Source organism: Cercospora kikuchii (assembly GCF_019650295.1).
Source record: "Cercospora kikuchii DNA, contig_00004, whole genome shotgun sequence".
Lineage (NCBI taxonomy): Eukaryota > Fungi > Ascomycota > Dothideomycetes > Mycosphaerellales > Mycosphaerellaceae > Cercospora > Cercospora kikuchii.
Genome location: NW_025408585.1, coordinates 3,667,617 through 3,688,571, shown reverse-complemented (window position 1 = coordinate 3,688,571; position 20,955 = coordinate 3,667,617). Strand labels below are relative to the sequence as shown.

The 20,955-nt window shown below is 52.8% G+C and overlaps 9 protein-coding genes across 9 annotated transcripts; 2 read left to right on the top strand and 7 right to left on the bottom strand.

The window, feature by feature from the left end:
• Positions 1–1,594: 1,594 nt before the first annotated feature.
• CKM354_000765500 (cytochrome c1 heme lyase CYT2) lies at positions 1,595–2,392 on the bottom strand (the record flags this gene model as incomplete). The annotated part of the gene is made up of 1 exon (XM_044803010.1): positions 1,595–2,392. One exon carries the CDS (start codon positions 2,390–2,392, stop codon positions 1,595–1,597), a length of 798 nt encoding a protein of 265 aa, XP_044658945.1.
• Positions 2,393–2,635: 243 nt separating this feature from the next.
• CKM354_000765400 (diphosphomevalonate decarboxylase MVD1) lies at positions 2,636–3,911 on the top strand (the record flags this gene model as incomplete). Its single annotated transcript, XM_044803009.1, has 3 exons — positions 2,636–2,700; positions 2,753–2,777; positions 2,838–3,911. The coding sequence occupies 3 exons, from the start codon at positions 2,636–2,638 to the stop codon at positions 3,909–3,911; spliced, it is 1,164 nt and encodes a 387-aa protein (XP_044658944.1).
• A 2,142-nt stretch (positions 3,912–6,053) lies between these two features.
• CKM354_000765300 (uncharacterized protein) lies at positions 6,054–6,356 on the bottom strand (the record flags this gene model as incomplete). The annotated part of the gene is made up of 1 exon (XM_044803008.1): positions 6,054–6,356. The coding sequence occupies one exon, from the start codon at positions 6,354–6,356 to the stop codon at positions 6,054–6,056; it is 303 nt and encodes a 100-aa protein (XP_044658943.1).
• Positions 6,357–6,878: 522 nt separating this feature from the next.
• On the bottom strand, positions 6,879–8,447 carry CKM354_000765200 (uncharacterized protein; the record flags this gene model as incomplete). The annotated part of the gene is made up of 1 exon (XM_044803007.1): positions 6,879–8,447. The coding sequence occupies one exon, from the start codon at positions 8,445–8,447 to the stop codon at positions 6,879–6,881; it is 1,569 nt and encodes a 522-aa protein (XP_044658942.1).
• Positions 8,448–9,144: 697 nt separating this feature from the next.
• CKM354_000765100 (uncharacterized protein) lies at positions 9,145–10,161 on the bottom strand (the record flags this gene model as incomplete). Its single annotated transcript, XM_044803006.1, has 1 exon — positions 9,145–10,161. The coding sequence occupies one exon, from the start codon at positions 10,159–10,161 to the stop codon at positions 9,145–9,147; it is 1,017 nt and encodes a 338-aa protein (XP_044658941.1).
• A 742-nt stretch (positions 10,162–10,903) lies between these two features.
• CKM354_000765000 (uncharacterized protein) lies at positions 10,904–11,940 on the bottom strand (the record flags this gene model as incomplete). The annotated part of the gene is made up of 2 exons (XM_044803005.1): positions 10,904–11,602; positions 11,662–11,940. 2 exons carry the CDS (start codon positions 11,938–11,940, stop codon positions 10,904–10,906), a joined length of 978 nt encoding a protein of 325 aa, XP_044658940.1.
• A 696-nt stretch (positions 11,941–12,636) lies between these two features.
• On the top strand, positions 12,637–14,367 carry CKM354_000764900 (uncharacterized protein; the record flags this gene model as incomplete). Its single annotated transcript, XM_044803004.1, has 1 exon — positions 12,637–14,367. The coding sequence occupies one exon, from the start codon at positions 12,637–12,639 to the stop codon at positions 14,365–14,367; it is 1,731 nt and encodes a 576-aa protein (XP_044658939.1).
• A 155-nt stretch (positions 14,368–14,522) lies between these two features.
• CKM354_000764800 (uncharacterized protein) lies at positions 14,523–16,268 on the bottom strand (the record flags this gene model as incomplete). Its single annotated transcript, XM_044803003.1, has 3 exons — positions 14,523–15,541; positions 15,594–15,650; positions 16,115–16,268. The coding sequence occupies 3 exons, from the start codon at positions 16,266–16,268 to the stop codon at positions 14,523–14,525; spliced, it is 1,230 nt and encodes a 409-aa protein (XP_044658938.1).
• Positions 16,269–17,104: 836 nt separating this feature from the next.
• CKM354_000764700 (uncharacterized protein) lies at positions 17,105–19,648 on the bottom strand (the record flags this gene model as incomplete). Its single annotated transcript, XM_044803002.1, has 2 exons — positions 17,105–19,525; positions 19,586–19,648. 2 exons carry the CDS (start codon positions 19,646–19,648, stop codon positions 17,105–17,107), a joined length of 2,484 nt encoding a protein of 827 aa, XP_044658937.1.
• Between the last annotated feature and the right edge of the window lie 1,307 nt (positions 19,649–20,955).

Below are 20,955 nucleotides of genomic sequence, written 5' to 3'. Positions count from 1 at the left end.
GCCGAAGCGCCGTCCCAGGGTTTTTGCGGCTAACATTTTCGACTTCACTTGGGAGCATACGTGGAAACAGCGTGTGTAGAATCAATTCTCTTTGGAGACAACACATAGCTTTTGCCTGTCGTACCACCCACACTGGGGATAAAACATACTGCACAAGGACACACGACTCGATTGTCACGATGCTCGGCATTCTGAAATTCCAGACTTTCCTCCTGGTCGTCCTGCTGTTCATCTGCACCTGCACATATATTCACGGCGTTTTTCCAGCATGGCTTGATCGAAACAAGTCTGGGTGAGTGTTATCCTACGGGACCTGACCGAAACTTGGGAGAGCTCTGTCTCCTGTGTCGAATATGTATGCTGACATTCTGCAAGTCCTCTTGGCACATTCTGGCGCGCAGCACGAATAGGCGAGCGATTGAGTCCATATGTTAGCTTATGCTGTGCTGCTATGGCGGTGAGTTATCTCCAAGTGCTGCATATATTCGTTTAACGAAGCTGATGTCCTGGGTCAGGTCAGCATCTTGATGGGTGGCTGAGGGAAGCAGGAAGTGTTGGGATTTTCAGCGATGGCGTTGGGGTGTCTGACAGGACTGGTATCTGTCTGCCAGAAAAACGACTATGGACGTTGAAAGTTATCAGAAGCTCTATGAGGCCCCGGATTTGGGGAGCATTCGACTTGGAAGGGTGTAAGGCTGGTATCGCCGTCCACTGCCTGGCCTTGTCTGATGGGGTTCCCCTGCGAATGCGAACACAGCATGAGAGAATGAGATATGTGCTTAGCGGACATCGCTGTCTAGGACCGGAGTGCAGACAGTCTGTACTCGGTCGCACAATGCGACTTTCTCGTCACCTCAGAGTTGAGAGTATTAACATACGACTACATATGTGATACAGATCATGGCTACTTCGTGAATCCTTTCGAACTTTCTATTTCCTGAACTTGCCCGTCTGCATTGACTCTATGCGTTCGGTTCAAATTGAGCACCCACATGATCTGTCAAATAGAAGTGCCTTTGAATACCTGCCATCACAAGCGGCGAGTGGAGGACAGGCACAATTGCCTGGCACTGACTGCACAGAATATTCACACATCTGTAAAGCACCACCTTGATGCTTGAGGGCGCAACAGTGGCGCTTGGCGTTAACCAAGGTGGCGTCGCGATGCCATGACCTCAAGCCGATGCCGCCTCTGGGCTGAAAGCCAGCAGTGGTCGCTATGCTCGCAATTGCGGGAAACGCAATTGACGGGTTGAAGGGGCTTGTAGGTTTCGCATACTTCGTCCATCTCCACAGAGGCCTCCTGACACTCCGGCCGATCGCGCAAGCGTCCATTGCAGTGAACACATCTCAAACAGTAGATTGCTGCTGAGAACAAGTGGTTCCTGTGCCGTGCAGCGATCGCACATGAGAGTGCATTTTCCAGCTCCGACCGGGCGAAATATACCCCATTCAAGGTCCATGAGACCCAGCCCTGCTTGCAAGAGGAATTCTGTAGGTCAGTAGACCTGGGAAACTACTCGAGGTGAGCTCCGGATGTGCCATTCGGTTTCATCGCCATAATGAAGTTCCGTGCTCTGAAACCGGTAATTGCTCACGCCAACCCAAAGGTCCTCGCAATGCGCATCTTGACACCCTCCCAGCTGTTGATCTTGGGCCTGACATCCAGAAAGAAGCTCAAAGGCATGCCTGTATCTTTCCCCTTGTAGAAATCGATGACATAATCCACCTTCTTGCCGCATCTATCCACAACCCAATCGTGACGATCAAATGGCTGTGCATATCCCATGATATACATATTCCAGTAAGCCTTTGGCGTCAATTTCTTGCTATCTCCTGCGAATGAGACTAATTTGGGACCACCGCATCTCTCAGCTCCCCAGCCTTTCTCCCACTCTTGAATTTGTGTCCAGGCGCGTTCGTTGACTGCGTTGTGAATGGGTACGATGCTGGACATGTCGGCTGGGTTGGCCTCGTGGCCTTTGCGTTTCATGGCTTCGAAGAATTGGGATTGAGAGGGGTAGATCCAGTTCCCGGAGGAGATGTCATGGCCGGTTTCGACTTCGGAGTTGGTGGGGAGGGCGGCTTTTTCAGCAGAGTTCAGTTTTGAGGGATCATTGATCGCACGAGGAATGGAGGAGATTTCGCGGTCGGTGGAGAGAGATCGGAGGATGGGGGCTTTTGTCACTGGCTTTTCGGAGATGGTGCTCCATGATAAGGTATCCAGGGAGAAGCGAGCGGGAGGCGGAGATGGGATGGAAGATGGCTGCACTGCTGGAGGAGAGGGTTGGGGTGGCTGCTCTTTCTTGGCTTTCGCCACTTGCAGCCAAGCCTCACGCGTCCGATGGTCGACGGGACATTTGGCGTCGGGGTCGTCGCTGGCAGAGCGCATGGTGACGGCGAGGATTCTAGGTACAGAAAGCGTGAGAGAGAATAGAGTGACGAGATAGAGTTGTGCACATGCATAAAGAATAATGTGGATTGGCGTCATGCATGATCTCCAGGTGCAGATGCGGCTCTGCACCCTGCGTCAGAGCTTTGATGCACGTTGTTCTCGTGCCATTTTCCCACGCATATTCCCCCTCCTTTCCCTCTACTGCTACACGATAGATAGAAGCTGCTCACGAACGACAGAATGGCGGCAAACGACGAAGTGTACCGAGCCTCGACCTTTGCGCCGGTCAACATTGCCATTATCAAGTAGGACAGCGAACAATAGTAGCGGGCGGCGTGAAACTGACGGTGCTTCAAGATACTGGGGAAAGCGAGATACCAAAGTACGGCCATGACTCGGGGACGAGCAACAGAATGAGTGGGAGAAAGTCTGACAGATACAGCTCAACTTGCCCACCAATGGCTCCATCTCCGTCACCCTCTCGCAGGACGACCTCCGCACCCACACCACCGCCTCGTGCAGTGCCGCGCTGACCGACGATTCCCTCACACTAAACAACGCCCCGCAAGACATCTCAGGAGCCCGCACACAGGCATGTCTGCGTGAGCTGCGGTCCCTCCGAAAAGAGCTGGAAGATGCCGACTCGTCACTGCCCAAGCTTTCCGAGCTGAAGCTGAAGATTGTCAGCGAGAACAACTTCCCCACCGCTGCCGGTCTTGCTTCCTCTGCTGCTGGCTTCGCTGCTCTCGTACGCGCCATCGCCAACTTGTATGAGCTGCCAACCTCCCCAACCGACCTCTCTCGCATTGCACGACAGGGCTCCGGCTCAGCATGCCGCAGTCTCATGGGCGGATACGTGGCATGGCAGAAGGGAGAGCAGCCAGATGGAAGTGACAGTGTGGCATATGAAGTTGCCTCGGCCTCCCACTGGCCGGACATGCGAGCTCTCATCCTCGTAGCCTCCGCTGAGAAGAAAGACGTCAGCTCCACGGCCGGCATGCAGCAGACCGTCGCCAGCTCTGCCCTCTTTCAGCACCGCGCAGACGAAGTCGTGCCCAAGAGGATGAAGGCCATGGAAAAGGCCATTCACAGCAGAGACTTCGAGAGCTTCGCCAAGCTGACCACCAAGGACTCCAACAACTTCCACGCCACCTGCCTCGATACAGACCCACCCATCTTCTACATGAACGACACGAGTCGAGCTGCCGTGCGCATGTGCGAGTACGTCAATGCCAACCACCCAGAGGAAAAGCAATACTGTGCGTACACCTTCGATGCAGGCCCGAATGCTGTCGTGTACTATCTCGCCGAGCATGAGGACATTGTCGCGGGCACTTTCAAGAGTGTTGTCGGAGACAAGACAGGCTGGGAAGGCGCACGAGGACAGAAGATCAAGGCCACACCACTTCCTGAAGGTGCGGAAGTCGCAGCTGAGAAGCTGAAGAGTGGCATCTCTCGTGTGATCTTGACCAGTGTTGGCGATGGTCCCCGTAAGACAGACAAGCACCTTGCGTAGACTGATGATGACGAGTGTGGGACGTGAGCAAAGGAGGAGGATGAGCTAGTTCTTACGAGATACTGTAGTGGAGATACCCAAATTTCGACAGACTTGTGCTTGAGCTTTTGGTGCGACTGCAACGACGCTCATCATATTCCGAGGTGAGATCCGAAAACTAATTGATGAGAGGGTATTCTGGGTTTCGGAGAATCTACTTACACTGCGATGAACACTGCCTCAATGGCACGACTGAGCTGCGCCTCCAGGAACATCGACAATCCAGACGATCAACATCGGATCAACCGCTTTCTCCTCACCCGTCGATTTGTATGCGCTGTATACATTCCGACAGCGATCAGAAATTACGATCAATGCTAACGAGGTTTTGCCTTTGCTTGATCGTGGTGCTCTGACGACTGCCAATACTGAGCCTTGTTGCCTATTTTATCTTCTAGTGGCTTGTGTATTGCCTTCTAGTGGCTTATGCGGTACCTATGCCGAATTTTCGGCGGTCGATTGCGCGGGGGTAGGGAGAGATGGATGTCAGCGGGACTGGGGATGTAGAGCACTAGGAACCATTAGAATTACTGAATAGGGTATGATGTGCTCTTGGCGGAAAGGGATGGGGTGGTGAGATGTGGGTGGTGAGACTATAGTATAGTCAGTTTTGGGGTTTCTGGGGTTGCAATAGGGAGGAACATTGAGGATGGGAGTGGCTTGAAATCTTGGAATGATGGATTCGCCGATGGAGAATTATAAAAGAGTCGTGAGGGGAATGCTTCTGAGGAGTATTATTCTTTCAAGCCATCGATTCAGTCTTTAACGAACGCGACACTCTTTCAAAGAACAACTTTTGCTTCTCGCCCGCCTTCAAGATGCGTTTCACAACCGCCGCTTTCGCTGCTTTTGCCGTTGCCATCTCGGCTCAGTCCTCCCAGATCAACGAAGATGATCTTCCGGCTGCTTGCCAGGTAGATCCTTCTTGTGTGCAGGTTGTCGGCCTTGCTGCTCAGTGTCCTTCGCTAGGTGCGTTATGTTTTCTGATCGTTGTTCTGAAAAATGGGACAAAACTGACGATCGTCTCTTGATTGACAGGCGGCAACGTTTTCGAGGACCAAAGCTTCTTGCAGTGTGCTTGCACAAACATTGATCCTACTCTGTTGGCTACATGTGCTCAATGTGTGTCTACCAGCAAGGATGGTGGTGGTAAGTTCTCCCTTCCATGATTGTTATGCTTTCGATCTTTCGTGTGCTGATTTGCCGTTCTTGTAGATGTCTTGGAGCTCCAGCAGACTTGTGCGCAGCTGTCCAGCGCGGCTCCGGGCACCGCAGGAGGAAGCGCGACGGGAGCAGGAACTGGAACAGGAACTGGAGCAGGCACTGGGACAGGCACTGGAGCGGGCACAGGAGCGGGAACTGGAGCCGGAGCAGGAGGCAGCGCAGCGGGAGGCACTGCGGCGGGCAGCGACGCACAGCCACCTACTGTTGCAGGAGTTGCTTAAGATGGAAAATTGTTTGGCCGGTTGGTTGAGACATGATGTAAAGGAGATGTGGAGGACCATTACAAACTTGTGCGTTTGTACTTGCTTACCGTACTATTGCAAGATGTATTCGTAATCCTTCATGCGGTTTGGCCATAGGCAAAAGGCATTAGCACAGCGTGTGTGCCCTGCTTCTTCGAAGTTCCAGTCCGGGAGGGGTTGGCCCTATCTGATGCCGCCGAAGTCTTGAATTGCATAGATGTGACACTCCTATCCCGATCTGATACGTAGTAGCTGAAAGTCTTCACATCGTTGTATGCGCAGGCTCCAGACGTCTTGGGCAGACCCGGCAGCTATGCATGGAACTGCGTCGCCACGCTAGATGGACTGCGAGTCTGTGATATCAGCCGAGGCCTGCAGGTGGATGTAACGCACAGTATGACTTGATGGACATGGTGAGATGAAGAAATCGGACGACCTCTAGATTAATGGTGTGAAACGGAGCTTGATTTTGGCGTGCCCGGTGGCCGCTGTTGAACTGCATCCGCTAGAAAGAGCGTGCGCCCATCACATGCACTCTCAACAATTCATACTATTGTGCTTTGTTGTGCTGTTGTGCCAGTATTCTCCGCCATCATCTGCGTCCTTCCTCACCCCACAGCCCCTGTTCCGGGCCGGCTCAGGTCTTGGTATCAGTCTTGGGTGCGTGCACGACCTGGGCCGGCGTAGCACTTCCCATCTCAACATCCTCCACAATCTCTCCTCTTTCAATGGCCCTCGCCCTCTTGAACCGCTCGATGATGTCTCGATTCGCCTGTCGCTGCGCCTCACGATCCTCGCCCGTGATCTGATTCACCTCGTCTGCGTCGGCTTTGACACCCTTGTCCCAAGTGCGCGGGAACCAGAACCAGATGAAGACCAGACTGACGACGACGATCGCCCCGAGAATGCCGACGGGGATGGCGTATGCGAGTGCGCCCATGTTTGGTGGGTAGAAAAGGTTGGATGTCGCTGTGGCAAGGTCGTCGTGGTGGCTGTTTGAATGGCGTCGCTATGCGGACAATAAGTGGCAGCGCACGCCGTGCTTCCGTCGATGCTGGCAGATAACAGCCTCGACGAGTATGGGAGATCGCAAAACTGCTTGGATCTGTGTCGATTGCCTGTCGACCACGCTCGCCGCTCTTGAGCAACGCTGGCACGAGGGCAGGTCGTCGACGTCTTCGTCTACGCGGTCTTGCGATCGGCGGCTGCCGACTTATCCGGAAGGATTCAAAGAGATCCTTTGAGAGGCTTGCAGCGCACACTTCTCGCGACAGATTGGATTCACACGCAATGATACTACCGTGCACCGGAAAGCTATATTGCCTCCAAGTATGGCTACGGGACGAGTTCTATGCTAAGCTGCTGCGTGCGCAGCCAGAGCTTTCATGAGAGCCTTCCCGGAGATACTGAAATTCAACCAAAGGGACAGTGGGCTATTCTATCTTGTACCGCAGCTCTTCTGTTACAGCCGGTAGTGCGTTAACACGGCTGCGTGATCCGTTGTCCACTCATTGTCTGCATGCTGTGGGTACGGTCTGGGATTTTCAACCACGATGGCTTTCGACTCTATAACCCTTAATCCCTCTCGAGTGTGATAGATAAAATCGATGCGATCCTGCGGCTCCTCGCGACCTGTATCGCCATTATGCCTCGGGTACAGCGGACTCCATGTCGTAGCCTGGACGGCCACTGGATCAGGATTTGCCACTCGGAAGGAATCGACCAGTCCACGAGCAGTCGGGAGGATCGATGTTGGCCAGTCGAAGCTATCAACCCCACAATTCTTCTCAGCGAGTGCCGGCACCCAGTCCAGATGCGAGGGCGCATTGAAATCACCAGCCAGGATGACCGGGACTCTCCTCGAATTCCGTAGCTGCGATTGGATGCCGCTTAGAATAGCAGTTATCTGCGGCGTACGTCCGGACTCGGCTTCCCGCGCCAACACCTCTTCCTTGGTCATATTGTCGAAGCAAAAGTCATATGGGCCGTACGGCGTGTATCCAAGATGCGCACTCCAGACATTGATCTCCGTTGAACTGAGTGACAGCCGTCTATTACCGTTGATGTTGATACGAACTCCTCCAGATGCAGAGATCTCGCCGTATTTCTCCACAATAGGATACCGACTGATCACGGCAACACTTCCTGCGCTTTGGAAGTAGGACCAGCCTAGCGCTTGGCCAAGTCTTTGCCCATGGCTGCCACTTGCTTCTTGCAGTACAACCACGTCTGCGCCGGAGTCGAGGATGAATCGGAGCTGCTTTTCCTGGAAGTTGCTGACTCTGGTGCCTCCGTGCCAAAGGTTGAATGCCATGATTCTCAAGTCTTGGACGAGCGGTTGCCAGGCCTTTCGCACCGGGACTCTCAGCTTCAACGTTGCAGTTGAGCCATTGTCAGCAATTGCGCGTACCGTGACCATGGACTCGTCCCTGTTGAAAATTCCCGGCTTTCCGCTCAACGTCCCGTCCTCGCCGACGCTGATCCACTCATCACCATTGGCCTTCTCAAAGGTAACGGCGCTGTCACCCTTGCCAAGCAAGAGTCCTTCGACTTGAGCAGTGTAAGCACTCCACTGTCTCGCATTGTGCAGCGTTGCACTTTCGACCGGAAATTTGAGCTCAGCAGGCGGTGCCGAAAGTGTCACAGTGATGGGCTCTGCAAGCCAGCGATAGCCGTCTCGTGCCAAGAAATACACTTGATAATCGCCTGGCTGCAATGCTTCCGTCGACAGGTACACCGATCCTTCCGTCTCCGGGGCATATTTCCACACTGTCGATGGCGATACATATTCCTCGTCTACCGGTCCACCCCCAGCGGCTGGATACAGGCCAATCCAGTTTGTTGAGAATGGGTCAGATGTGGCATAGTCGAATGTGAAGCGCTCAGCAGTCGTGTCCAATGTCAGATTCCCGTACACGGCATCTTCTTCTTGTCGAACTGCGAATTTGCCATCTTGCTGCCTTGACGTTGGTGCACTTGACACCAATGCCACAGCAGCTAGGATCGTGCCCAGCGTGTTCGCAAGCTTCATCTTGAAGTGGTGTAAAAGTCTGGTGAAACCTCAGAACCATGGTGGAAATTGCCATGCTTTTCATACGACTGAGAAAAATCCTTTGATCGAACACGGGACCAATCCGCAACAGCTGCAATGCCACGAGGTATTGATCTGCAATGCGCCAATGCCAAGATTTTGTACTCACTGGGCAGACTAATACGAGGCAGGAAGGTCGAGACAGAATTAAACGTCACGCACTCACTCAAGCACTTCAGAATCATCTAAGTGCCTGCAGAGTCACACATAGAGCTGTCGCATCGACAACTTTATAATGTCGTATGGCATTGTTGCAGCAGCCTCCGTCCGTTCATCATGCCCAGGCTCTGGGCCACATGGCAGCAAATGCTTCAGGCAGTCGAGTCCCGACAGAGCTCGCGGGTGAGCATCAACTGGGTCTTACTAGCGAGTAGCAAGAATTGATGATCAACGACCGGAACGCAAGCTGCACTCCGTCCATACGTTGCTTCGACCAACCCCTCAAACCATGGATCCAAGTCTGCCTTCACTAGTACCCAGCTCTCGCAACTTCCCTTTCAACACCGACTTTTCCACCCTCAAGCGTCTTTACGTTGGCTTTGCTGCACCACACCTTGAGACTAACATGAGCTCATGTGAAACTTTGAGCTACCATTCAGAGTTGCTACTGCCTGTGGAATACTAATCATTGCCTTTCCTACAACCCTGGACCATGGAATTGGCCATGACAAAGCGCCAAGCCTGTGAAAACGGCCAGCTCCTCCTCGTGCACTTTCTGCTTGGCAGCAGGCTTCGTTGTATCGCATTTCCAAATCCTCCCAGCAAGATCTGCAACCCATGCACACCCATGAATTTTGTCAAGTGCCAATCCAATGGCTTCACCAAAACCCTCCGCCAGTATTTCCCGACCCAACTTCCGTTCCTCCTCCCTAGGACTATCTCCACGGACCCTCAAAGTCTTCCGATTCAACGTATTTCCGAACGGAAATTCGCCACGGTCGGTCCAGTACAAAGCTCCCATATCCTCGTCCAGTTCCAGGTCGATGGGTTCCGGGAGATTTTCAGCAACAAGCTCGATGTCCGGTCGATCTTCTGCTGTGTAGCCACTCGGGATTTCCAGATTGGCGGAAAATATCCTGCCCTGGCGCATTTTTGGTGCACCTTTTTGCGTCCAGTACAGCTTTCCTAGTTCCCTGCTGATAGCTATACCCACGCACCACCGGGTCTGATTACTTTGATGCTCTGGGTTTCTCCAGTCGCCCGTCTGGATGAGTACTTCATGGTCTCCGCCATCAAGGTCACATCGATGTGCTCGAAGACCTTCACGATCGCAGAAATACAGTTTGTCGGCTTCCTCATCGATGACAATTTGCTTTGGGGTATGCACAGCTCCGCCTGACAGGATGCACTTCACGTCGCTGCCGTCGAGGTTTGAGGTCATTACTGATCCATCGTTTGAGCCAGCATTGCCCATCTGCGTCCAAAAGATTCGGTTGTGCTTTTTGCTGATCGCAATTCCGTCGGGCATGTGTAAGTCTTGGAGAAGGGTCACCGGCTTGTCATCTTTCCCGGGTGTAAACCGCAACAGTCTGCCACGATGAGTGAGGTCGTTTGTTGATTGAGTATACAGTGGCGTTTCTGGTGTCGCACGGTAGATGTTGAGGATGAAGAGTGTGGATGTGCTTGCGAACTCGTCATTCTCCAGGTAAGGCATGTTGACGATCGACACTGCTAACGAGACGGATATGTGTCGTGAAATTTATTTGTTCAATGACCAAAGGAAAACTGTTCTCAATGTACGGAGTCGAGTGCTACAGTGATTCTTAAGGTATAGCAGGCTCCCTAGCAACAGGTAGGGCAAGGCAAGAGAGAGCCGTGGCTCGAGCTTCCTGGTAAAGCTTCTTGCTGATGCACTGCACCGATTGGGGGCCAGAAGCAGTATCCATCGTTGCGATAGCACACATCATCTTCCTGAATCCTTCAACACGTCACTGATGTCTCGCACTTCGCGCTGCGAAAAGACCGAATTGATGTCGATAGGCGCGAGAGCCAGCGGAGATAGCTCGGACACAGCAGATGAAGTCAAAGATTGTACAGGGGTGTTGAGGCTTCCGGAGGGCGGACGTCATTTCTCACCAGACCCGCACCTTCACGGCAACAACATCATTCCCTGCCATGAGTTCCAGCCACTCGGAAAGTTCTGGACGGGACAAGCTTGAAGACAGCCAACAAGCTTCACACCCAAAGTGCTTGAACCACTCCCATCCATGCGGCTGCTCGAGCTCAGGCAGTGACCATAACGTCGTGAACCTTTAGCGAGGGTTTTGCAGAAGGAAATGTGGCCCAGTGCAAACCAGCTTATCCGTTACCACAGTCATCGTGAGTGCCATCAAGCAGTATGTCGAACAGAAGAGCAAGAACAGATGTCAACAACAGTTCTCGTTTGCTTCGAAGAGCTATACCAAGTTGTTCTTCCCCTTCTTCATCTCCAACAATTCGATCAATCCATCGCCCATATCTCTCCTCACACCTTCTCTATCTTTCGTATCCACGAAAGGCTTAACTTTCTCGATTAACCCATCCACATCAGGTTCTTGCCACTCGAACTTCTTCTCGTCCATATCTTTCTTCCAGCCCTCAATTGCAGGACCCAAGTGCTTAATAAAATGCCCAAACGGATCTTCACCAGCTCCACCTCCGAGCACGTTCGTCATGTATGGTCCTGCCAGCGCCCATCTCAAGCCCGGACCAGTCGACATAGCAGTATCGACATCCTCTGCACTCGCCACGCCTCGCGAGACCAGCGAATATGCTTCTGCAAGTACTGCGGCTTGGAGACGATTTGCAAGAAAGCCTGGAACTTCTTTCTTGACGAGCACAGGGCTTTTCCCGAGAGACTTATAAAACTCGATCGCTCTATCGACCGAGTCCGATGATGTGTCTTGGTGAGGGACAATTTCGACCAGAGGGATGAGATGTGGTGGATTGAATGGATGCCCGATCAATACGCGGGAAGATGCGTTCTTGCATTTTGAGATGAACTGTGATGATGGGATTCCGGAAGAAGACGAAGCAATGATTGTGTTCTTATTTGGCAGGAGAGCATCGAGTTTGCCAATCAGGTCTGTCTTGAAGTCGGCACGCTCAGGTGCATTCTGATCTCTCGTCATCAGCTTTCTCGATTCTGCTTGCACATATGGTTGCGGAGACTCACCTCTTGGATCCAGTCTATCTCACCCTTGACAACTGCCTCTGCTTGAGAGACATCTTCGACAAACTCGTATGCATGGGGGTCGGCATTCTCAACAATTCCAACCTTTTGCATTCGTGGCCATTCAGATTGGATGAATTGATCTAGCTTCTCTCGGGCTCCAGGCGCAGGATCAGATACAACGACTTTGTGCCCCTTTGCCAGAAAGAGAGTTGTCCAGGAACTTCCTATGACGCCGGTTCCAACGACGAGAATGGTCTTCCTTTGCGTGTCTCCAGCCATGCTCACTGATTTTCGGTACTGGCTGTTGGAATGGACGAGAAAATGATGATGTGTAATGTCAGCTTCGCCTCCAGAACGTAGTCGGATAAGGTGCAATGGAGCTATTGATCAATTTCGATGGCTTTTGTTCACCTAGTTGTATCTCCGCCTGGGTCCCATACCCTCGTTAACTTCCGCATCATTCGGCTTCGTCAGAGGCGTGAAACCTAGTCACTCCATCATAGTACGAATGCCGGGAAATGTCCATGACGCTCCAACACTTGTGAGAATGAATACGACAATCTGTGCACAATTTTGCTATCGCAGTGAAATGACGCGAAGTCCGAAGTTATGATTTGCTTCAACTCGGAAAATATTCGGATTGCACAAAAATGACGAAGATGGTTCGCGTCGTCAGCCTCCAGCTTCGACATCACTTTGTCGCACCGAGAGAAGGCCGTTGAAGGCCTTCGGACCAGTGAGACTTCATATCCTTGGAGGTTTTCGTAGACTCCGTGTATATAGTTCGACCTCAAACAAGGCTTTGCATGCCAACTCTAGTGATGAATAATCTTTTGCGACTTTAACGATCGACGTCTCCTACCAGGTTCGAGGGTGCACAAGATATATTGTCCGTAGACGCGGAGTGCAATCGTATTCAGATAATCGGATCCTTCCTCAAACGACAAGAGTACTGAACTCGATTGAGCAACAATAATGACCAAACACGAAACTGTGGAAGATGTCTATGGCCCAGGCACCCACACCGACAAGCACTTCGTGCCTGTGCCACAAGATGCCAGACGCCTGCTGCAGTACATGGCCGAGATCACACCAGGATTCGATTCATCGGCTTCTTTCTTGAACCAAGTGAATTTCACTGGGCGAGACCTTCCTCTGCTTCCTGGTCCTATCAAGGCTCAAGTCTTCTCGGCAGTCTGCCATGCAATGATAGGATTGGCCTCCAAACAAATCCTCGCAACCCGCGGCATTGATTCAGGAAAGGTTCACGTCGATACCGAGCTGGCAGCGCTCTATCCCGCAACCGTCGGTCTTGTGACTGTCGACGGCCAAGACTGGAAGGCTATTCAGAAGAATCAGGTCGTGCAACATGCGTCCTCAGTCGATGTCGACAAGGGAGTGATCACCAAAACTCCCATGCGATTCCGAAGCTGGAGCATCTACCCCACTGGCTCAAAAGACGAGAATGGCCATCAACAATGGTTCCAGATCCTCTCTTCTCTCGATCCCAAGTGTTTCTTGTCCGCATTCGGCCTCGATGCCGACGACTCCAGCATCACAACCAACGAGCAAGCCTACGAGAAGATCAAAGCCGTGACCATGTCCATGTCCGCGCGTGAGATCGAGCACATCTGCGTGGAGAAAGGCTTTTGCGGCCAGACTGTCCTATCACCAAAAGCGTGGAACGAGACCTCGTACGGAAAAGCTCTCGCCAAGCATCCTGCAATCAACTATCGTCAAGTGAAAGGATCCGAGTCACTTCCTGCGGTTCCACTTTCTCAGAACATTCAAGACAAGAGACCACTGGCTGGTATCAAAGTGGTCGAGTTTTCCCGTGTCATTGCCGGTCCAGCAGTGGGCACATACCTCGCCTCGCTAGGTGCGGATGTAATCAGGATTCAATCACCCAATCTGCCTGACCTAGGATTCTTGAGTGTCACGCTTCAAGCCGGCAAGAGAGTCGCAGACATTGACTTGAACAGCTCCGAAGACCGCGCAGAGCTCCGGGAACTCATCAAAGATGCCGATGTCATCGTCCAGGGCTTCCGTCTCAAGTCTCTTGAACGAAAGGGTTTCGGCCTCGAGGACGTCGTTGAGATGGCCCGACAGAGGAACAAGGGCGCCGTGTATGTTGACCTGAACTGCTACGGACCAGATGGGTATTACGCTGAGCGGCCTGGCTACCAGCAGATCGCAGACTGTGGATCGGGATGCTCGTATATCAATGGCGTTGCATACGGTCTTCCAGAAGGCACAGGCGTGCTTCCTTCACTGCCCATCGCAGACATGCTGACAGGAGCCATCGGAACATTGGTCACACTTCTCAGCATTCGAGATCGTGCGACCAAAGGTGGGAGCTATCACGCCCACGTGTCTCTGATGGCGATGGATACACAGCAGCTGGTGCCTGAGTTCGGGCTGTACGACAAAGAGACAGTCGCCAAGATCCAGGAGACTTATCAGTTCGGCGATATGCGGCCGCACCACATGGTGACTGACCTGCTCGACACCATGATTCAAGCTTGGGAAAAGAACTCGGACGTGCTGGCAAAGGAGGAACGCTTCGTCGAATTCGAGACGAAATATGGCAAGACGCACAGGCTTCTGGCTCCTGGCTTCAAGTTTGAGAATGACGAGTCGAATCCGCGGTGGGAATGGGGCCCTGTGCCTAATGGAGGGCAGAAGGGCCTGCGTTGGCGCGTATAGTAATGATAACGGGATGACGACTTTCTTGACAGTATGTAGTAGTTTTGTAACTCTTGTGAGCAGAACAGAACGATCAATGGCGCCACGCTGTGTAATTTTGATGCTCAAGCTTCACTTCCAGATATTTTTGGTTGCTCGTATCTCGCCTCATTGGTCTATATTTTGCCGTGTTTCCTTAGGCTCTCCGCGGATGCCAGTAAGGCATCCTTCGCCGCCCTCGGCTGCCAGCCCAGCATATTCTTGGCCTTCGCGTTGGAGAGAGGCATTGGATTACCGAGATAGGGCACAATCAATCTCGTCGTTGGATCAAATAGTCCGACAACTTTGAGTAGCAAATTTGGCAAAGCCCTGGTCGGTAGCTTTTTGGTCTCCGCTTCTGGGAGATTGTGCCTTAATATGTCTACCATGTCCTGAACCCACACGACTTCGTCATCCGAAGTCGCTATGAAGCGTTGCCCTGTAGCATCTGGATAGGTCATGGCTCGCATATGTAAGTCTGCAACGTCCCGAACATCGGCGACGCCAATAGGCAGGTGCGGAACGCCCGGAAACTTGCCATTCAGCAAGAGCATAGGCAGTTCGACGCTGCTGGGGACATCCGAACTCAGAATTGGTCCTAGAACGAGTTGTGGGTGGACTGCTGCCAGCTGCATGCCATTGCCCTCTTTCTCAATGAAGTCCCAAGCAGCCCGCTCCGCAAGCGTTTTACTTTTCGCGTATGCGGTAACAGATATTTTGCGGTTGTTCAAATCTGTCCATTCCTCTTCGTTCCACGTCCGTCCAGCAGGCTTGACATCGTGGCCTCCTATTACAGCTATCGCTGAACTTGTGAGGACCACTCTTTTGACAGTTCCCACCTTTTTCGCAGCACGCAGCACTCGAAGCGTCCCTTCACGAGCCGGTATAATCAAATCGTTCTCGTCTTTAGGATCTGCTTTGGGCACTGGCGTGGCTATATGCAACACATACCCGCAGCCCTGACATGCAGTTTCCCAACCTTCGTCCTTCATGAGGTCCGCCTCGAAGAACTTGACATTCTTGACCTGAGGCCATGAAGCACCTCCATTCTGTAGCGATTGGCGTATCCGGTCGATGCGGTCTCGAGATCGTAGTGTCGCGTGCACAGTGTATCCGGCTTGGATTGCTTGAAGGATGCAATATGAGGCCACAAAACCTGCTAGCCAGTCAGTATATGCTGTTGTCTTGTCGCGTACATGAATCCTGACCCGTTCCGCCGGTGATCAGGATCGTATCCTTCGTGGGTGCCATATTTGCAGCGGTGCCTGTTCCAGTCAGCAGCAACTGCTTTGCCCGCGGAGTGCAGATCTTGAGGGAAAGCGGTTAAGACCAGACAACTAGATCCATCGTTTCCTACCTGTCACAAACGCTCATTGTCATGCATCAATGAGGTCGGTTGCATGATGGATGACATCTTGCACCCATCTTTTGGGATTGGTGATGCGAACAGGCTATCTGTGCGTCTAGAAAGTCGCTCAGCCTGGCATGATTGTTGGAGATTGGAGTTGTGACACAATGAAGTCGAAAGTCAAATCATGCCAAGACCGACCCCAGCACATGGCAACAACTTGAGGTGTAACAGCCGAACCACTGGGAATACAGCTGACGCGATTGGACAAAATGCATGTAATAGAAGAATAGTCAAGGAGCCAAAGGTCCCATTACACGAAAGAATATCAACATTTGCAAGATACCACTCCACCAACGATCTAATTCCTTCTCTGCTTACATCCAGCATGCTTCCTCTCCTCGCTGTCCAAACTCCTCAGACTGTTCGCGTATTGATCCTTCAATCCCTCAATCTCCCTGTCGCCTGCCTTCTTCTGCTTCGCCTTCTCCAAACTTCTCTTCGTCTGATCACTCTTGATCTTTACATCGTGCATTTGTTTCTGGCAACACGCTTCTGTGCAGCAAAAGGGCTGAGCTCGACCCTCCATAGGATAATTTTTGATCGCGGGACATGGAGCCCGATTCGATGATAGGTGAGAAGGCGCGTTGGGGCAGTATTCGATGAGAGGCTTGCCAGTATGGCCACAGTGCCAGAGGTAGTGGTATTGTTTGCACATTGGAGACGAATTGCTGTGGCTCGAGATTGATGCTATCGAATGGCAGATTAAGCAATGGTGGGACTGTCAGCGATAGTGCTTCTCCAGCAAACCGATATTGGTTGTTGCAATGCGGGAGAAAGGATATGATAGATGAGAATGGTAGAACGTGGTTCCTTAGTCTCGGTATTGCTGTCCGTCCTCGATGGGGAAGAGGTGGCGACAATGCCTCATCTCCATGCCGCATCTGGCACTCGACCATTGACGCATGGTCAGATGCGACAAAGAAATTATGGCCTCCAACTGCACGCCTTTGTTTCACTCTCCAGCGAGAGACTTCTTCGTCAGCGTTCCTTGTATTGTGTGTGGTCGCGTGGCAGTATCGTGACCTAGAAACTCTGTCAGTACATCTACGACCACAGGTTCAGTCGAGCCACGTTCGCCGGAAAGATAGCGTAGGACGTGAGGAGAGGACGAGCTGCCGCCTGTTCATCCAGACGATGAGGTCAGTAAATTCGAAGAAACTGAGAATGAGCGCCGTCGTGAATATCGATTCTTCGTAATGCTAGTCTACGTCATTCCATAGCTAGCTTTTCATTCTCAAGTCATTATCATTGGCCACGTGAAGATGACTGCCATTTGCTGGACCTGATGCTGCAGCATTGACAGGTACACTAACCCTTGTATGGGCCAGCACCACTGACCAGATGTCCCGGCGGTATTGAGTATGGCGGAAATCCACCAGACTGGCGAGCCGCCGCCGCCGCGTTGAACGGTTGCCGCTGTATCTGCGAGATCTTCGCACCATCATAGGGCTCTCTTGAAGGCGGCGGCTTTGCCGGCAGTGACGAAGGCGTGCCCCACTTAGCGAGCAGACTTTGCGACTGCACGACATGCGTAGGTGCCTGCGCTGTCATTTGCGTCGGGAACGATTGCCCAGACCCTGGCTTGGCTGGGAGCGGAACATTGGGCGACGACTGTCTAGGAAAGACAGGCCCCTGTGGTAGCGGGTGTGTGAGGGGCTGACTTGGCGCAAGGTGAGGCGCTGAATGTGGCTGCTGCTGGATTGGAGAACCAAACGAGGATGCCTGCGATTGAGCAGATGTATGACGAACAAGTTGTCCGGGAGATTGTGGTTGGAGCTGCTGGCGGAAACTTCCGGGGGTACTGGGCGCACCGTGAGGCGTGACGGGGCTACCATTCGTCTGCCCTGGCACAAAGGTCTGACTTTGAGGATTGAAGTTTTTGCCCTTGTAACTCCCAGGAAGTGGATGCTCATTGGAGTTGGCTGGTCGACCTGGGAACGCTTGACTGGGGAGCTGGCCATACTGATAAGGCTCCGCTGCCGAGCTGACGGGTGTACTGAAGCTCGCGCCGTAGGGATAACCGGGTTGGGTACCTTGCGTAGGTACATTGTACTGCTGTTGTTGCCAGCTTTGCTGAGGCGAATAGTACTGCTGACCATAAGTTGACCCCAAACCCTGTCCATATGTCATGTTATGACTCTGTTGTGATGGTACCTGATTTTGAAAGGACATCCGTTGAAAGTCGGAAGCAAGATCATACCCGCCTGCCTGACCCTGCGCCCATACTTGTGTTGGGTCAAGGTTCTGGTAGGACTGTTGACCCCACTGCTGAGCGCCAGCGGTCGACACAGGCATTTGAGCATATGGACCAGCCTGTGACTGTTGACCGTAGATTGCTTGAAACTGGCTTGTCGACTGTTCGGTGGCTCCGGTGAAACCGTAAGCAGGTGTAGAAATTCCATCCGACCCAAAAGATGCAGTGAAATAGTTGCTGTATGCAGAGCGTGCTTCGAAGCCATCATCATCGTCTGCGCGAGCCTTCTTCTTGCTCTTCTTGCCAGCTGCTGAGCTGGATCTGGAATCTTGCTTGTCTTTGGGCGTTTCAGGTGATTCCGTGGGCTTCGCCGAGCCCATGATCCGTAGCCGAGCGGCTTCGTATCTGGCCTCCCTCTCCTCCCGCGTTTGAGGTCCCTTCTTCTTCTCGTCGCCACTCTCGCCATTCTCAGACCCATTCTTAGAGGGGATGCCTGAGCCGTTGGCGATGGCTGGGGCATCTCTGTCGCTGCGCCGTAAGATTTTCATTGCAGGTGCGGTTGGGGGTGGTGTGCTAGCCGCTGTTGAAGGTGCAGTAATTCCAGTCAAAGGAGGCGGAATCCTGCAATTGGGAGTCTTGTAGAGTCGAACAGCTGCAGAATTGTCGTCGATGAGATGGCCCAGCATGTAATAATCTGCCATTTTGTGCGCAAGCAGTCGATAGAAGGAGTGGCATTGCGGGAGTGTGAGAGAAGACTCCTTCGCGTCTTTGACAAAATCAATCACGTCTTGTTCCAATTTCAACACCCAAACGCGGTCTCGGGGGTTTTCGAGCGCCTCAAGCAATTTCTGGTCTGGAGGACACTCCAGAGTCGGATTTGTCACAACGCCGTTGCGCGTGATGCCAGGGACAGAGCCAATGCCAGGTCCCTGAGGTGGAACGTATAGGACACCTTTTGCTACAGCTCCATAGGTAGGTACCGGTCCCTCGCGTCTCGTTGGTTCCATGGCAGAAATCTCGCGCAGCTGATCGCGGAAGGCTCGAACGCCATCATCTGAGCCAATTCGTGATGGCATACCAGAGCCAGACGCCGAGTACAAATCTTCGTCCTCGACGGCCTTGACACTGGCGCTGTCGTCGGGGCGAAGGGACTCTTTCTCATCCAAGGCATTGAAGGTGGTGCCCGAAGCGACGCTTTTACCATCCATGCTTGGAGGCTTATTTGAATCACTGGAGGACTCGTCATCGGCATGTGCAGACGACACTTCGGCAGACTGAGGTCTCTCCCTGTCCGCTATCTGAATTCGAACTTGCGGCCCAGGAGCAGAAGTCACGGAAAAGTCTCTGTAATCACGCGAAGCAAGCTGGATCAGCTTCTTCGGCTTGAGCATACTCTGAGGTAATGCAATTCCATTGGAGGGAGCGGCAGTCGCACCATCTGGTGGCGCAGGGGATACTTCGTGTGGTGAATCCGTGGAAGAATTGGTTTTTGTATGCTTGGGTGCAGTTGGCGGCTTGATGCCAGCAGCGGCAATCTGTTTCCATCTTGTCAGCTTTCATTCTGTGCTCGATGTGACGCAAAAGTGATCTCAGACCTTTGCAAAGGACAGCTTTTCCTTCTTGACGTCCGCTGAGCCCGATGCCATAGTAGAAGCCATTGTGCTAGATGTAGCGATAACCAGAAACAAGCAGGCGCCCGAACAAAGGACAAGAGTCCGAGAGCCGCTGTTTCCTGAGCGTCGGCGAGCGCGGGGCTTGCCAAACGGTGGGTCTGTTGTAGTTTTCGTGTATAGCAGATCTACCGAAAGACGACTCTCAGGAAACTGGCGGCTCAAGGAAAATAGTCAAGTCCACGGCCAGGAGTCTGGACATTGTGCAGCGCGCACATGGATTCTTTTTCGTTTGCTGACGTCTGCGCGGAGGGTTGTGGGGTGATGGGTATCGCTCGCGTCGAACGAGCCGCTTCAGTGGACGTTTCGTACCGTCGGCGGCGGCGATGTATCGTGCGTGGGTGCGCCGTGTGCGCTGCCGGCAGTGTTGGTGGTGAAGGATGATGGTGCGCTGTAGTTTCGATGTTCAAAATGGAAAGGGCTAGCGCGCCCGAAGACAAGCTTTGCGTCACTGCAGGTGCACGTGACCGGGCGAAGAGCTGGCAGGCACAAATCGCTACAACACGACTACGATACTTTGTCTTCATCGAGCATACGACCAGGACGCGAAATTCAGCCGCTGAACTGCCATCATGAACCGCTATCGTGCCGGAGGTCCTTCCAAAGCGACGCCGACAACGTTGTGCCAGAAATGCTTGAAGAAAGGTAGGACACACATCCTGGAATGTGGTGTAATTTCGTTGATCGCAACAACAGGTCATTACACGTATGAGTGCACGGCGACACAGCAAGAACGACCATATATTTCAAGACCGTCGAGAAGCCAGCAGCTCTCCAACCCGAAACTCGCGCCCAAGCTTTCGGCTTCTTTGCCTCCTGTCGATACGAAGCCGTCTGCGAAACCAGAATCGAAGTTGAAAGAAAAGACTCTCGAATCGACCGCGCGAAGTAGATCCACTGAGCGTAAAGCAGATGAATCGAGAAGCAGACGCAAGAGATCGGTGTCTTCTTACTCATCGGATTCGGTCTCCTCGTATTCCACGAACAGATCACGCTCAAGGTCTCGTTCCCCTGCTCGCGCACCGAGCTCACGGCGAAGAGACCTGTCGACGAGCAGGTCGCCCAGCCCTCGCGCTGGTAGAGAACGCCAATCAGAACGTAGGCGAAGTTCAAGCCCGAGAAGACCTCGAAACGGCTCAATACGAGAGCGCGCATCTGAAACCGGCCACAGAGGAAAACGAACTCGCAGTCGAAGTGCAGTGCCTCGGAACAGGCGTGGTAGTGATGAACACAGACGAAGATCGCGTTCTCGCTCGCCATACCGTGCTGCCCGCGATCGGATGATTCGAGCAGGA